The following is a 16,795-nucleotide window of genomic DNA, read 5'->3' on the forward strand; positions in this document are numbered from 1 at the left end:
CTGCTTTTTGGTTCAGTGAATCTGCATATACCTTCCATCTTCTTTTGATGCTTTCTGCATCATTCAATATTTTGCCCATTGTTGTTGTTGTTAGGTGCCATTGAGTTAGTACCAACTCATAGAGACCTTATGCACAGCAGAACAAAACACTGCCTGAGCTTGGGCCAACCTCACTACTGTTGCCACGCTTGAGTCCATCGATGCTGCCACTTGGCCAATCCATCTCATTGGGGGTCTTCCTCTTTTTCTCTGACCTTACACTTTACCAAACTTATCCAGCGACTGGTCCCTTCTGACACTATGTCCAAAGTATAAGAGACAAAGTTTGGCCATCTTGACCTCCAAGGGGCACTCTGGTTGCACTTCTTCCAACACAGATCTATTGGTTCTTTTGGCAGCCCATGGCACTTTCAATATTCTCCTCCAACACCGTAACTCAAAAGCATCAATTCTTCTACGGTCTTCCTTATTCACCATCCTGCTTTCACATGCATATGAGGTTATTGAAAATACCATGGCTTGGGTCAGGCGCACCTTAGACCTCAAGCTGACGTCTTTGTTCTTCAACAGTTTATGAAGGTCTTGTGTGGCAGATATGCCTGATGCAATAGGGCATTTGCTTTTTTGATTGCTGCGTCCATGAGTGTTGATGATCAATCCAAGAAGAATGAAGTCCTTGACAACGTCAATCTTTTCTCCATTGATAACAATATTGTTTATTGGTCCAGTGGTGAGGATTTTTGTTTTCTTTACATTGAGATGTAATCCATACAGAAGGCTGTGCTCTTTGATCTTCATCAGTAAATGTTTTAAGTCCTCTTCACTTTCAGCAAGCAAGGTTGTATCATTTGCATATTGCATAGTGGTTACAAATTGGGCTGCAAACCACAAGGTCATCAGTTCGAAACTACCAGCTGTTCTGTGGGAAAAAGATGAGGCTTTCTGCTCATATAAAGATTTACATCCTCAGAAACCCTATACAGGGTCGCTATGAGTCAGAACTGACTCCATGGCATATAACCACCCACCAACACCACCATCAAGTAGGTTCCAACACACAAGGAACCCTGTGAACTACAGAACAAAACGCTGACAAGTCCTGTGTTATGTTTGAGCTTACCGTTGCTGCCACTGTGTCAATCCATCTCATTGGTGATCTTCCTTGTTTTTGTTGATCCTTCACTTTACCCAGCATGCAATCCTTCTCCAGGGATGATCCCTTCTGAAAACATATCCAAAGGATGATGGTGTAAGTGCTGTTTAGTCAGTTGTGACTCATAGTGCCCATGTAAAGGGTTTCCAAGGAGTGAGCAGCTGGTGAGTTTGAACCACCAACCTGTGGTTAGCAGTCCAGTGCTGATCCTACAGCACCACCATGGGATTCCAATGTAAGAGAGACAAAATCTCACCATCCTTGCTTCTAAGGAGTGTTCTGGCTATAATTCTTCCAAGACAGATTTGTTTGTTCTTCTGGCAATTGATGGTACTTACAATATTCTTTGCAACACCCTAATTCAAATACAATGATTCTTCTGTGGTCTTTCTTATTCGTTGCCCAACTTTTGTATGCATAAGTTGTTGTTGTTGTTGTTAGGTGCCATCAAGTCAGTACTGACTCATAGTGACCTTATGCACAGCAGAACGAAACACTGCCTGATCCTGGGCCAACCTCACTGCTGTTGCCGCGCTTGAGTCCATCGATGCTGCCACTTGGCCAATCCATCTCGTTGGGGTCTTTCCTCTTTTTCTCTGACCCTCCACCTTACCAAACATAATATCCTTCTCCAGTGACTGGACTCTCCTGACAATATGTCCCAAGTATGAGAGACAAAGTTTGGCCATCTTGGCCTACAAGGAGCACTCTGGCTACACTTCTTCCAAAGCAGATCTATTGGTTCTTTTGGCAGCCCATGGCACCCGCAATACTCTCCTCCAACACCATAATTCAAAAGGATCAATTCTTCTACGGTCTTCCTTACTCACTGTCCAGCTTTCTCATCATATGAGGTTATTGAAAATACCATGGCTTGGGTCAGGCGCACCTTCGTCCTACCGTGAATTTGCTTCCGACTCATAGCAACCCTGTATAGGGTTTGCAAGGAGAAGTTGGTGAGCTTGAACTGCCAACCTTGTGATTCAAACCAACTTCATGCATAAGAGGTAATTGAAAATCCCATGGCTTAGGTTAGGTGCACATTTAGTCTTCAAAGTGATGTTTTTGAACTTGAACACTTTAAAGAGGTCTTGTGCATACATACATCATTTGATTTTTGACCGCTGCTTGCATGAGTCTTGATTGTGGATCCAAGCAAAATGAAGTCTTTGGCAACTTTAATCTTTCTCCATTTATCATGATGTTATTTTTGGTCTTGTATTTTTGTTTTCTTTACATTGAGGTACAATACATACTAAAGATTGTATTCTTTGATCTTTTAAGTATTTCAAGTCTTCTTTGCTTCCAGCAAGCAAGGTTGTGTCATCAGCATATCCTGGGTTGTTAATGAGTCTTCCTCCAACCCTGATGTCACACTCTTCTTCATATTATCCAGCTTCTAGAGTTATTTGATGAACATACAGATTGATTAAGTATGGTGAAAGGATAAAACCCTGACACACACCTTTCTTGGCTTCAAACCACACAGTACCCCCTTCTTTGATTCTAATAACTGCCTTCTGGTCTATGCACAAGTTTCAGAGTTTCTTCTGATATCCATTTTGATCTTTTCTTTCTTTCTTTCTTGTCTTTGTAATGACCTTTTGCTTCCTTCATGTATGATCTTCTTTATGACACCTAATAACTCTTTTGGTCTTATATCATTAGTATCTAATGCATCAAATATGGTGTTGAGATTCAAGGTCATATTGTGATTCTTATAGATTAATTTTAATTTTCTTCAACTTCAGTCTGCATTTGAATATGAGCAATTGATAGTCTGTTCAACAGTTGACCCCTGGCCTTTGTTTAGGCTTATAATACAGAGCTTCTCTATCATATCTTCTCACAGATGTGGTCAATTTGATTTCTGTGTATTCCATCTGTTAAAGTCCATGTGTAAAATGGCCATTTAGGTTGTAGAAAAAGGTAGTTTTCAATGAATAATTCATTGGTGTTACAAAATTTTATCATGTGATCTCCGAAGTGTTTCTATCACTATGGCCATATTTTCCAACTACTGATCCTTTCTTTTTATTTACAACTTTCTCATTCAATCGCCAGTCAAAAATGATAAAAGCATGTATGATCAATTTCAGACTGAAAATAATAGTAGATTCCTTAAATTTCATCATCACGGACTTTAGTGATTGGTGTCTAAATTTGAATAATAGTGGTATTAACTCATCTTCCTTATACGTGTATGGATATTATCCTATAACAGACAGCACTGCACTTCAAAATAGATTTTGAAATGCTCTTTTTGACCATGAATGATACCACCATTCCTCATCAATTTTTGTTGCCAGCATAGGATTGTCTGATTAATAATGGCCAATACCACCCCATTTCAGCTCACTAATGCCTGTGATATCTATCTTTTACCCTTCAGTTCCATTACAGTCTAGGATATCAATCTTTATATGTACTCCATTTCATTTTTAACAACTTCCAATTTTCTAGACTCATATTTTGTACATTCAACATTCTGAATATTAATAGTTATTTTTCATTTTGAATCATGCTCCATCAGCAAATGAAGGTCTTGAAAACTTTGCTTCAGTTACATCATTAAGGTCAACTCTACTTTGAGGAGGTAGCTCTTCCATGGTCATATTTTTAGTGCCTTCCAAACTAAGGGGCTCCTCTTCCAGCACTTTATGAGTTGTTATTCATGGAGTTTTCTGTGGATAACTATTCAGATGTTGTCTGCCTGTCTTTCTTCCTAGTCTATCTTAGTCTGGAAGGCCCACTGAAACATGGTCATCGTGGGTGACCCTGTTGGTATTTACTAATGGCATAATGTACAGCAACAAGCCACCACTGTACAACCAACTGGCAAACAAGTAGTAGAATTAGATACTTAGATTGCAAATTTATTTTTATCGAAACAGAAATTTTTGTTACCCCAGCTCTTTTGACCATTTAGGTATTGACTTACCTATACATCTCAAAATATGATCTCTCAATTTGTAACTGGTGGAAAGGAGCAGCAATTCTAGGCTAAATTTGTATATGTCAGTTTTCCTCCAGATATGAATCACAGAACTTTCAGAGTAATGGATTTTAAAGTAAAACATTTTAGCTATAAAGTCACTTCTCAGATGCTTTCCTTATGCCTGTTATGAGGATCAAAATGAGATAATGTATGTGAAAACTCTTTGAAAACTGTAAGAAGCACTTTAGATATGTGCTTGAGTTATTATTATTTCATTATATCTGTGAAGAAGCTTGAATGCTGCACCAAATCGATATTCAAGCTATAGGACAAAATGGTATGACCTCACTTGGGAACTCAGAGGTTTTGCTACTAACAGAAATCATTATCAAACTGATCATTGTACAGAAGTCATTTTTCCTTTTTTAATAATTTTTCCTCATGTAGCTCTGAAAAAATTAAGGTTCTCCTTTATGGTTTTGTTTGGACTTCTGGGTTGGGGAATTTTGCCTTTTATGCAGTCATACAAAAAAATTATACCTAAAAAAAACTCATTTCAAAAAATTTATTTTCCTCAGATTTTATTTGCACAGATATTTTTTATGGACTTAGTATCAAAGCTTTTTCTTCTGGGTAGGCTTAATTCTCACTATGTAATAGAAACGTTGAATGGCAGATAGCTTGCCATTAGTGGAATTTATTCCTTGCTGTAAACCTTCTAGTGCCTTGTCCTACTTAATTTGCTGTGACAAAAACAATGAAGTATTTCCTTTGAGAAATTATTCATTATTCTACAAGACATACATATCAAGAGAAGTCTCTATGTGTGTAGTCACTAAGTATTTCTCTAAATAGCCTATACCACTGTGCATTTTCTTAGACAAATCATTGTAAAGAATTTCTCCCTTTTATTAGTGATAAGCCTGCCTTCTTGTAAATTGTCTTGAACTTCATGGCTGCTAATTGATCCACTCACCACAGTTTTCTTTGCTTATTGCATCCACCTTATTATTAAAATTCTCCCAGGATTCCTGTTTAAAAAAAATAATAAAAATAAAAAGACTAAGAACTAACATTTGATAAGCAGCTTGGCTTGTGAGGAGCTGGGATACGAGGAAAAGAAACTACAAGTGCCCTGAGTTAGAAAAGACAATAGCATTTGTTTATAAGATCATTTTTAAGGAGAAATTCGTAAAAATTAACTTGGAATAGAAAAGAGACCATATTATGTAGGACTTGGAAAAACTGAAGCAAATTTGAATAAGCATGTATGTAAGTCTATCATGGTTTCAATAGCCTCTGATACTTTGAAAGACTTTTCAGCATGGGGACCCCATTGAAAAGACCCAGACACTGAATGGAATCTAACAATGGATTCTAATATGTAAAAGATTGTTGCATAATTTATATATCTATCTAGCTATACTTATGTCTGTCCATCCATCCATCTAGCCGTAGGTATTTATATAAATACTTTGATGGTGTGGGAGATAAAAGATTAGGGGGCAGTGATAACGGGAGAGGGGATAGGACACAGGAGTCATGGGTAGGCTCCTGAAGTAACCAGACAAGAGATGATAATGCTTTTGATTACAGAAGTGAAAGTGGAGATGAAAAGGAGTGGACAGTAGTTGCTGGTAGATTTGATGTACAAGGAAGGAGAGGAAGCTATGACCAACAAGATATATGACATTTTTATGATATTAAAGACATTGGGAAGGAAAGGGTGTGTGCAACATAAAAATGGTATTTCAAATCATGAAAATGAATTATGTCTTTGAGGAGAGAATATGAGAAAAAGAAAATTCAGGAATTCAACATTTAGAAGTCTGCGAGGTTAGAAAGAGCCAGCAAAGACAACTTGAGAAAGAGTCACAGCAAACTGAGAGAAAAATCAGGGAAATGAGGCACTAGGGATAGGCCTGGGGAGTTGGGGGAAGCTGAGAGATGATGGGTGTTAACAAGGAAGTGATTACTTTTCAAAAATGTCTAACAGGCCAGTAAGATAAGGATAGAAAATTGATCTTGGATTTTCAACAGATGGAAATCACCTGAGACCTAGACAGGAATTTTCATAGTGTCTTGAAGACAGAATACATGCTAGAGTGATTTCTAAATAGGGAATTAGAAAGAAGAAACAGCAGTAAGAGAAATATCACCAACTTTGACAAAAAAGGATTATTAGCATCAAGCTATTTGGGTAATTAGAAATATATATTGAAGAGTGATTTTTATCTTCACAAAATATTTGAACATCATCCTAACTTCTTGTAACTTAACATATAGTATTTTGATATCTATCAACTTATTAGAAAAATTGTTTTGACTCAATCATTTTTCTTAGTTGGTCCTCATTTTAAATACATAACCATTATTTCTAATAGCTTTTGTATTTTAACATAGTGTTTGAAACAGCTCAGAAAGAAATTTGAATAAGCATGTAAGTCTATCATAGTTTCAACAGCCTCTGATAATTTTCAGCATGGGGACCTCGAGTGAAAATACCCAGACACTGAATGGAATCTAACATTCTGGGTCTTCTCTTCTATCACCCATTCCTCATGGCAAATATTTCTTAAAGATAAATTACATTTTCAATCAGACAGTTGCCTTATGGGTTTAGAGAAGTATGGAGCTTCTTGATGCATATTATTGCGTATAAACTATCCCATGTTATTCTGTTTACATTATTTACTCAATACAAGTAATTGTACATTACTATAAGATTTAACTCTCAGATGAGTATCATATTGATGCTTTCTGTCTTTTAAAATACAACTGGCAAGATAAAGTTAATCTCTTTGACCCTACTTTATGTCTAAAAAGCAGCTAAGTCCTATCGCTGTCAGCTGTTAACTGACTGGGTCAGTTAGTATTATTCTTGTTGTGTTTAGTAAAAATCAGCCAAATGTAACAGGCATGTTAGCTGTAAAATATTACCACTTGCACCACTGAGCAGATGGTGAGATATAGGGGGACGAGGGAGAGAATACTGGGTTTAGGGTCAGAAGACCTGTGATGAATCTCAGTTTATTTGCTAGTGAAATAACTGTTATTTTAATTTTATTGACCCTCACTTTTCCTCTCTCATAAAATGGAGATAATAAATAATACTTCTTCTGACCATCCCATACAGTGGCTAGCATGTGGAAATATGAAAACACTTTGAAACTATAAAAAGTTTTCCCACTTGATAGGTATTATTGACCTAAATAATGTTATACAGGCTTTTGTTTCCCTTGAGCTCTGAAAATCTGCCACTTTTTTCTTCTACTCTCCAATTTTTTAAGTCTTCCTTATTTCGTTCTCCAGCCCTCTCCTGACAGCTCATCTTTGAGCTCTATTGATTATACTTTGTTGCTTCTTTGTTCATTCTTTACTCTAGTCCTTCAAGGCTGCCATTTCTGTTGCACTCTTACATTAGATTTTAACTTCAATGAAATTAAATAGAAGAGAGAGTGATCTGTTTGTAAAAAGGTATCTTTTTTTTTCTTTTCTATATTTCATATAAACACAGGTGACACCCACTCTCAGAGGTAGAATCTACCACTGGCATTGTTCTGGGTTCTCATCTTTTGCGTTCCTTACAAAAATATGCAGCTTTTAGTTACACATATCTGTCCGTATTTCCAGTTCTTAGTCAGCACAACACTGAATTCAGAGAAGAACTGGGCAACATATGGCTGTTATGAACTTTGGCAACAGAGAAGCAAACCTTTAGAGCTTGCAGCAGAAGGGTCTCTTACTCTTCTACCTAGCTGAACCTTTCTCATAAGATTTTACTATTTACTTTTCAAATGGAACTCAAAGCTCATGATTAATGTTTTATAATACTTGCTAACATCAAATGTCTCCATGCTTGAATTTTGCTGTATTAAGAAAGAATCTTGTTTAATATATGCTTACAGAAATGTCTTGCTGAGTCACAGTGCCAAGAGGCATCCAAGAGCAGAATGGAAACACTGACATTTAGTCTAGCATATTGCAGCTAAGTGTGGTGCAGTTGTTGAAGCCTGTTTTTTATACAGTACAGTTAGATAACAATAATGGTAAGGAGATGGTAAAAAGGGTTCAGTTAAATGCCTTCCTGCATGTCTTTGTTTCTGAGATGTTTCCAGGACTCCTCTAGGACAATATTGGACACAAAGAACAAGGCAAGATTAGCATACTGGGTGTCCATAAAATAAAGCAATCTCCTTTTCAGCACTTCCCTTGATTGTATTTTAAGGCTGGATTCTTGATCTTAAATAGCTTTATCAAAATTAAATTACTTCATAGCTTTTTTTTTTTACTCATAACAGGACCTTTTTTTCTGAAACTTTTTGTTGTGATTTGAGTGAAGTTATACAGAGCATATCATCAGTGTTAACATTCCACAAATCATAAACTTTGTTTCATCTCCATGATTGCATCCCCTCCATGTAACAGTTATCCCGTTTCTTCTTTTGGGTATAATCTCCTGTTAGATGGTTAAAAATAACATTGTACATTTGGGATGAAAGAAGAAGAAAAAATGAAACTGCAGAAGTGTATCCAAATGTTTTCATATTCTTTTTCAACTGTCTTAATATTGTCCTAAATACTTCTTGAATCTCCCTGTACTTTATCTCTACCCTCTCAACAAAGAGTAAGCAAACAAGCAAACAAAATCATAAATGTTCAACTTAAAAAATATCTGTACTGGAAATTCACTTTCGTCTCTAAAAACGTGGAGGTATCTGTCCATGTTTACCAGATATCACCATTTCTCTCTATCCATTCTAAGAATTCAAGGATCATTGCTTGAACAGAGCCTAGAACAATTTATCAACACTAATATCAGAAAAATCTTATCATCATATGAAGTTACATTAATTATATTTTTCTGTGTAATATTTTATTACATTAATGCATAATTTAGCCATACTAGATTTTAGAAATTTTAAGAGAATTAGAGTCATAAAGGAACATTGTGAAATATTCACATTTTTTATCTATGCTTTGCTGGAAGGTAAAATTTTTGTTATTTGTTTATTGAATCAAGATAAATACTTTACTTAAATCAGTGAATACCAATTAGTAGGATTTTCATGTCATGGAAAGCTACACAATGCCAAGATATTTGCAAAGGAGAAGAATATAGAACTTTGGGACTCTTAGAGTCAGTCAGAATTTGGTAGAATACTAAAGTGTGGTTGGTGGGAAATATTGAGGTGACTATGTTATTGTTCCTACATAACTTCCAATCCTCTGTTTCTATAAAGTAGTTTTGCTAGTTTGTTGTTGTTAAATGCTGCTGAGTCAGTTCTGACTCATAGTGACCCTGTATTGGGTTTCCAAGAAGCAACTAATGGGTTTGAACCTCTGGCCTTGTGATTCAAACTGACCTTGTGGGTAGCAGTCCAGTGCTTATCCTGCATCACTATATCAGGAGTCCTGGTGTGGTGCTGTAGGATAAGCACTGTACTGCTAACTGAAATGTCAGCAGTTCAAACGTACCAGCTGCTTCTCAGAAACCCTAAACAGGGTCATTCTCTATGAGTCAGAACTGACTGGAAGGCACTTAACAATAACAACAACATGTCCTCAAGACTGAAATTTTATGTGAATTTTTATGGAATCAAATGTGTATTTCTGGAAAATTAGTGTTAGAAGATCAAAAAGAGAAAAATATACTGTATTTTTATTTCTTCAGTTTTAATGAAACTCAGGATGAATATGGAATAATATGAATGGAATATCTTGAAATCATAAAAATGTTCACATTCTCTTATCTAAAGGAAATATGCATGCATAATACAAAGAAGCAGGATTCTCTTTAATGGCAATGTTTGAATGATTATATATAACTTCTCTGATTTTTCTTCTTCTTTTTTAAAAAACATCTAACAGAGAAGAAAATCACGATATTCAGACCTTGACTTTGAGGTAAGTTTTGATTAATTTTTTTTCATAATTTTTATTACCTGAATTCAAACGAATATTTAACTGTGCAAATATATTTCCGTGTGTAGGTGTATAGGGACATTTTTTTAGCTTAAAAAAGTCAAGCATTTTTATTAAAATCTATGCTGTTAGTTGTAGGACAAACTTATAAATTCTCACTGTACGTTAAAATGAGATTTCCTAGTCAAGAAAGGAATCTGTTATAGGAATGCTAAGATAAACATTAAATTGTTTTTATGCTGGGGGTTGAAATTGGTCTATTCAATTTGTTGGAAGTCGGCAATTTCAGTTTCCTGATTTTTCACAATTATCCTCATTTTACTTCAGTGACACCTACTAAAGGTAGAGTCTACCTGTGGAGAATCTGTATGCTTAGCTAGGCGTTTTCTGGTATTTAGTTGCCTTGTTTTCCAATTCTTATTTAGTTCTTACTGGTACGTTTAGATTCATTTTTCCAATATCAAGTATTGGTTCAATGTGCTACGTGTTTAGTAAATGCATTTTCAAAGATATAAACAAGATTAAGATTTTCATTTTCCAATTTACATTGAATTTATATTGATGCTGTAATGTTGATGCTGGAAATTACTGAAATTGTACCATTTGAGTAGCTGATGCTAAGCACAAAATTAATGATGTTTGAGTGTAACACAAAATATACTGATGCATCTTGATAATTGGATATGATTCATAGCCTGCTGGCATAATTGGATATAGTACATAATAAATTTCTCCAGCATATTTGTACTATTGTGATGCTTACATAGAACTCAATTTACTTAGCTGGTATTCCTGAAATATCAGGAGCCTCCCAGGACATGGAAACTTATAATTCAATCATTTCATTTATGATAATGAATGTTGTAACTCAGCAATGTACATTATATATAAAAAATTATATGTATTTACATTTATTTACTTCAAGGGTGGACAGGATGTGTTTTTTATCTTAAACAGGGGTCTACAGAAATTGGCCATATTCAATAATATTTCAGATTTCAAAATTCAAAATAATGATAAAAATCTTAGGATATTTTAATCAGTGTTGCAGCCTGATTATACAACCTAAAATGGGATATTTTATTTTATCATAAGGTTTTAGCATAAAAATCCAAAATGTAAAATTAAAATAGAAAGTATTCAGTCATCTTCACTTTTAGATTATTTCTGGTAGTGTAGTGGTTATGAATCGGCCTGCGAACCTTAAGGTCAGCAGTTCGAAACTACCAGCTGTTTCACAGGAGACAGCTGAGGCTTTATGCTCCCGTAAAGATTTACAGTCTCAGAAACCCTGTACAGGTTCGTTATGGGTCGGAATCGACTCAACAGCACTTAACAACAACAACAACAACAACAAGTGGAATACATTTTATTAATTTTTCCTATTAATTCTCCAGGCAGCCAAAAATAAAAGACTATCTGTCTATTTTCGTTGTCTTAAAAGCAGTAGTAAGTTGTTAAATTCAAATGAAAGCAGGCGGGAATTAACTCAGTAGTCATCAGTGGGAAAATATAGTAAAAATCTAGATCTAAAATTAAGCCTTCATACAACCAATCAAACTTATGTAATCGCAAGCACTGCAAAGCATTCTAATCATACTGTGTCATTTAAAGCATTAGAAAAACTGTTCTTTTTTTGTATATTCTCTATGGCAACTGATAGCAAGACTCCTTAAGCTGATAATTCGTTACACACATAAACATATTTTCTAAAACATTTTCTGGCAATAAAAAGAAGCTGTAGCACAATAGACCCAAACATTTTATTTAGCTCATTAATTACTAAAGCTATTGTGTGATTGCTAAAGGTGTCAGGATGGGGTGGGGGAAAATAGGACTTTGAGGTATTACATGTTTCTTCATAAATACTTTAATGATTAGTCTCATGTACAATTGAATTTATGTAGTAGATATCTCATAGATTTTGTCCTGAAAAATTATTGCCAGATTTAAATACTGATGAATTTCAATATAATCTATTAATAGTTTGCACATGAAGAAGAATTCCAGTCATCAGGCTGGATTGATTAAATCTGTTTATGTCAAACTTGACATTCCCCCACCATACACACCACACACACACACACACACACACACACACACATTCATACGTGTTATCACATGACAACCAATTTAGGTATTTTTCCTCAGACAAACTTTGCCTCCTAGACTCATGATACATCTTCCATTCAGATTATAGGCATCACACACTCACCAGAGTCTAAACATGATGATAATATTCTGCCAACTCATATATTCTTAAAATCTTTGTGGTTAGTAAACATTATCCTGGGGAAAACCCCTTTCACGTAGCCAGTCTCAGGACACCATTGCATTCTTGGAGCAAATAAATAACTGGTCAGTCATATAAGGGTGAAATACCAATTTTTGCTTTCTGAAAGGTTTACAAAAAATACTGTAGTAATATTTTATATTCTTTGACCAAATTTTTTATTGAATTTGTATTTCCAGTGCCAAATATAATAAATCTAGTACTATAAGGAACTCTGGTAGTGCAGAGGTTACGAGTGGGGCTGCTAACCACAAGGTCAGTAGTTCGAAACTACCAGACATTTCACAGGAGAAAGATGAGGCTTCCTGCTCTCATGAAGATTTACAGCTTTGGGAACCCTATCCAGGGTTGCTAGGAGTCTAAACGACTCCACGGCACATAGCCACAATCACTGCCACTTAGTAATATACCTAGTATACCTAGTAAATATTCACTAAACTGCTATTGAGTGATGAAATGTATTGAATCATATTTAATTGTTGTTAAGTGCCATCCAGTCCATTCTGACTTACAGTGACTCTGTATAAGGTTTCTGGGACTCCTGGTAGTAGACTCTGAACCACAAGGTAGGCAGTTCAAACTTACCATCTGTTCCTCGAAATCCTATACAGGGTCACTATGAGTCAGAACCACTTTGACTGCACTTAATAGCAACACAGAGTTTCTGAGTGACCGCTGATGGGTTTAAAGGTCTGACCTTGCATTCAAACTGGCTTTGCTGTCCAGTGCTTATCCTATAGTGCCACACCAAGAGTGCAAAGAAACCTATGATGGTTCTTAGGGGTGGGAGGAAACAGAATCATTCACTGGCTAGGAGATGGTGCTGTGTTGTTGAAAGATAAGCACTGGGCTACAAAGTCTGTTTGAACCGTACTATTGGCAGTTCAAACTCACCAACTGCCCCTCAGATACCCTGTACAGGGTTTCTATGAGTCAGAACCAACTAGATGTCACTTAACAACAACAACAGAGAGTGGTAGTGGTATGCCCTCCAGTCAGTTCTGACTCATAGGGACCTTGTATTGGGTTTCTGAGGTTGTAAATCTTAATGGTAGCAGAAAGTCTCATCTTTTTCTCAGAGAGTGACTGGTAGATTTGAACAGCTGACCTGTGGGTAGTAGCCCAACTTCCTAACCTACCAGGACTCTTGTAGATGTAATAAGTTTACTTTAATTAAGGCAATTCATTGGCATAAAAGGTTGAGTGCCTAACTACTGGCTAAAAAAGTGGAGGTTTGAAACCACCCAGAGACACCTGGGAAAACAGGCCTGCCTAGTGATCTACTTTTGCCTTGAAAACCCAATGGGGCAGTTCCACTGTGCACACATTGGATTATCATGAATTGGAATCACCATAGCAACAACTAACACCAACTTAAATGAATTCACTGAAACTATTTTCTAGTATAGAAAATTCTGGTACTTCAAAGATAGCCACAAATGATTTCAAAGAATCCATGTCAAATATAACTTAAGGAGGTAGAAATGGCAGGTAGCAATTACAGGAGAAGGAAAAGGCATGGAGGTTTGCTAATGTGTGGCATGCTTGAGAAACAAGACATCACACATGCCAATTAACATTACATTGATTCTGACTCATAACAACCCCATGTGTGTCAGCATACACCTGTGCTCCATATAGTGTTTAGTGGCTGGTTTTTCAGAAGTAAATTTCCAGGTCTTTCTTTCAAGGTGCCTCTTGGTAGATTCATACTGCCAACCTTTTTTTTTAGCAGCCTAGCCCAGTAACAAGGAGGGTGTCAAGATTGCTTAAACATACTGTGTATGGGGGTAAAGAATAGACAGAGGAGGATACATAGACTTTCAGAGGGAGAAGTTTTCCCCTAGTTTTCTGCTAAGGCTGTTTGGTGTGTTCTCTTTTGTTGAATTTGTAGTGAGGAATTATCTGTTCTGATCTGGGTTTTTAAAACCTGGGTCTTGTATGACTGGGAATGATGGGTTGTAGCCAAGTGAAAAAAAAGTCAAAATACCAATTAAGAGGTGATGGATGCATGTAGTCAAGAAGTAGTGAGTGTCCACTTTTTGGAGGTCGCATGAAAAGAGATGCAAAAGCAGGGTCTATGCAATATGGTCCTTAAGAGGGTGTAGGGATAACAGGAAAGGAGAACATAAAAGGATGACTCCACAGTTCCAAACCTGAATTTCTACTAGTCCCATTAAAAGAACAAGGAAACTCAAGGAGACATCTGGTAAGAAAGAGTTCCATTTTGGAATTAAAGCACCTAATGTCCTGGTGCGGAACTGGAGGGTAAGCACTGAACTGAAAGGTCAGTTTGAACCACAAGGTCAGTGGTTCAAACTCACCAGCCACTCCTCAGAAACCCTATACAGGTTCCCTGAGTCAGAATTGACTTACAGCACTTAACAACAGTCAAGTAATATAAAATGTCATTTTGCATTCATTTTTACAAATGGCCAAAATATCACATAGATAATGAAATTTATATTAATTTCTAAATATAAAGCATAAGTTCCAAGAAATACCGTGCTGTTAATAGGCTCTTTACTGGTCTACTAACCAACCTTCATCACTGAGTACTCTCATTTAGGCAATCCGGGTGCTTGACCAAAAGGAAAAGCTTGAGCAACCCAGTCCCAGGCTCTACCAATCAGTTCTGTGTGCCAAACCAAAATCCCACAGCCGCCAAGTCAACTCCAACTCTTAGTGACCCTCTAGGACAGAGCAGAAATGCACTATAGTGTTTCCAAGAGTGTAAATTTTAAGGCAGCAGACTGCCACATCCTTCTCCCATAGCGTAGCTGGTGGATTTGAACCACCCTATTAGCAAAGTGTATTACAAATTGAAGTTTGTCTGCAGAATTGTGCATTTGAAGTCAAGTATACTGTTGAGTGACATGACAAAAGAAAAATGTGTACCTCATGCAGTTTTCTCACATCCTTTGTCTAATTTGTTTCAAACCCTGGGCTTATATTTATTTAAATAGAACCATATTTGAAATATAACAGACTCTGTAATATCAGGAACTGTTCATAGGCTATGAATTCCATCTTGTAGAAACAAGTGGAGGACACTAGCCAGGAAAAGATGCATACAACATTCCCCTCCCAAAATACAGTTATCAAAATTAAAGTTAATTCTTGCAGTGTGTGTTCCTTAATATAAGTTTTAAAATGCATTTCAGACTAGTAATCAACAGTCCACTCTGGAAAGAAAATTTACATGCAGAGTAATAAAGAGAAATGGCCACAGACTTGTCTCTGGGTGTATGGACAATGGCAATATAGGTGCTGAAAAAGGCAATTCAGACAGAGTAGCTTCTACTTCTTCAACAGCATATGAGTTTCAGGCCCAGTACTCAAGTTTATTTAATCTAACAGTATTTCTCAGTTCTAAAAGTTCTATGGTGACATCTCTCTTATTTAAATTTCAGACTTAAAGAAAATTCAACTATGTGGTTCATAATTATGAATTTAGAAGTGAAAATCTCCAATTTGTTTCAAGCCCACTTACAAGTTCTTTTAAACCAATTGTTCAGAAAATAAATGAGAAAAATAGGATCAGAAGGTGGAGGCAGGGTTCTAAAGTGAAGAAAGAATTCTATACCATGCCACAGTCTGTGGCCATTAAAATGACTCTTCCTTCCAGTGGGAATTCCTCTAATATAGAAAGAGGCAGAGATAGGAAAACCCAAATCCATTGCCATTGAGTCAATTCTGACTCATAATAACCCTATAGAACAGGGTAGAACTGCCTCAGGACTTCCAAAGCTGCAAATTGTTATTGAAGCAGATTCAGTCATCTTTCTCCCAATTAGCAGCTGGGTTCAGTCAATCTTTCTGTTAACAGCAGAGTGCCTTAACCACTGCACAACCAGGATGTCTAAGGAGGAGGGAAGGCAACATTTATCATGTGGCCTTCCATGCTGTAGGCATCTTCCTTGACCTATAAATTATGCTGTTCCATGAATTCAGTCTATTAAGTAAACATTACGGGAGTACCTTCTGGATGCCGAAAACTATGCTAGATGCCTGGGATGCAAAGACAAAAATAAGTGACTGTCAGGAAGCCTGTAGAGACAAGATACAGAGATTAAGTCCTTAAAAAGATAATTTCAGCACTGTGGAATAGTTGCAGGGTGATCAATATCCACAGTTGTGGCTCACTACAAAAAGCGCACAACTCATCCTGGATTGTTGTATCTCGTTTTCCATCTGGACAGAGCATAATCACAAACTTGAATAATCTAAAAGAGAATAACTGAAATAGCTGAATAGAAAAAGAATTTATTGGCTTTGTGTTCAGAAAGAATTCTAGCTTTCTCTCACTACCTGTGTGAACTTGGCAAGCTTAACCTCTTCAAGCTTCAGTTTAATCAGCAAAGTGGAGATGGAGATAATGGCTCCTACCTCCCAGTGTTATTGTGAGGATTAAGAAAGATAATAATGGCTATCGTTTCTTAAGTGGCTCTTTCCTGCGTGGTACAGTGGTAAGTGCTTTATATAT

At 36.5% G+C, this 16,795-nt stretch overlaps 1 protein-coding gene across 1 annotated transcript in view; it reads left to right on the top strand.

Annotated features, from left to right (window-relative positions):
- The window catches only part of BAI3 (brain-specific angiogenesis inhibitor 3), a 1,099,520-nt gene that overhangs the window by 1,067,226 nt on the left and 15,499 nt on the right, over window positions 1-16,795 (top strand). Inside the window, exon 29 of the mRNA XM_006835746.1 lies at window positions 9,963-9,998. Within this exon, the coding sequence (XP_006835809.1) occupies window positions 9,963-9,998 (36 nt within the window). The remainder of the gene's footprint in view (window positions 1-9,962; window positions 9,999-16,795) is intronic.

The sequence above is a fragment of the Chrysochloris asiatica genome, unplaced genomic scaffold, assembly GCF_000296735.1.
Source record: "Chrysochloris asiatica unplaced genomic scaffold, ChrAsi1.0 scaffold00019, whole genome shotgun sequence".
In the NCBI taxonomy this organism is placed as follows: Eukaryota; Metazoa; Chordata; class Mammalia; order Afrosoricida; family Chrysochloridae; genus Chrysochloris; species Chrysochloris asiatica.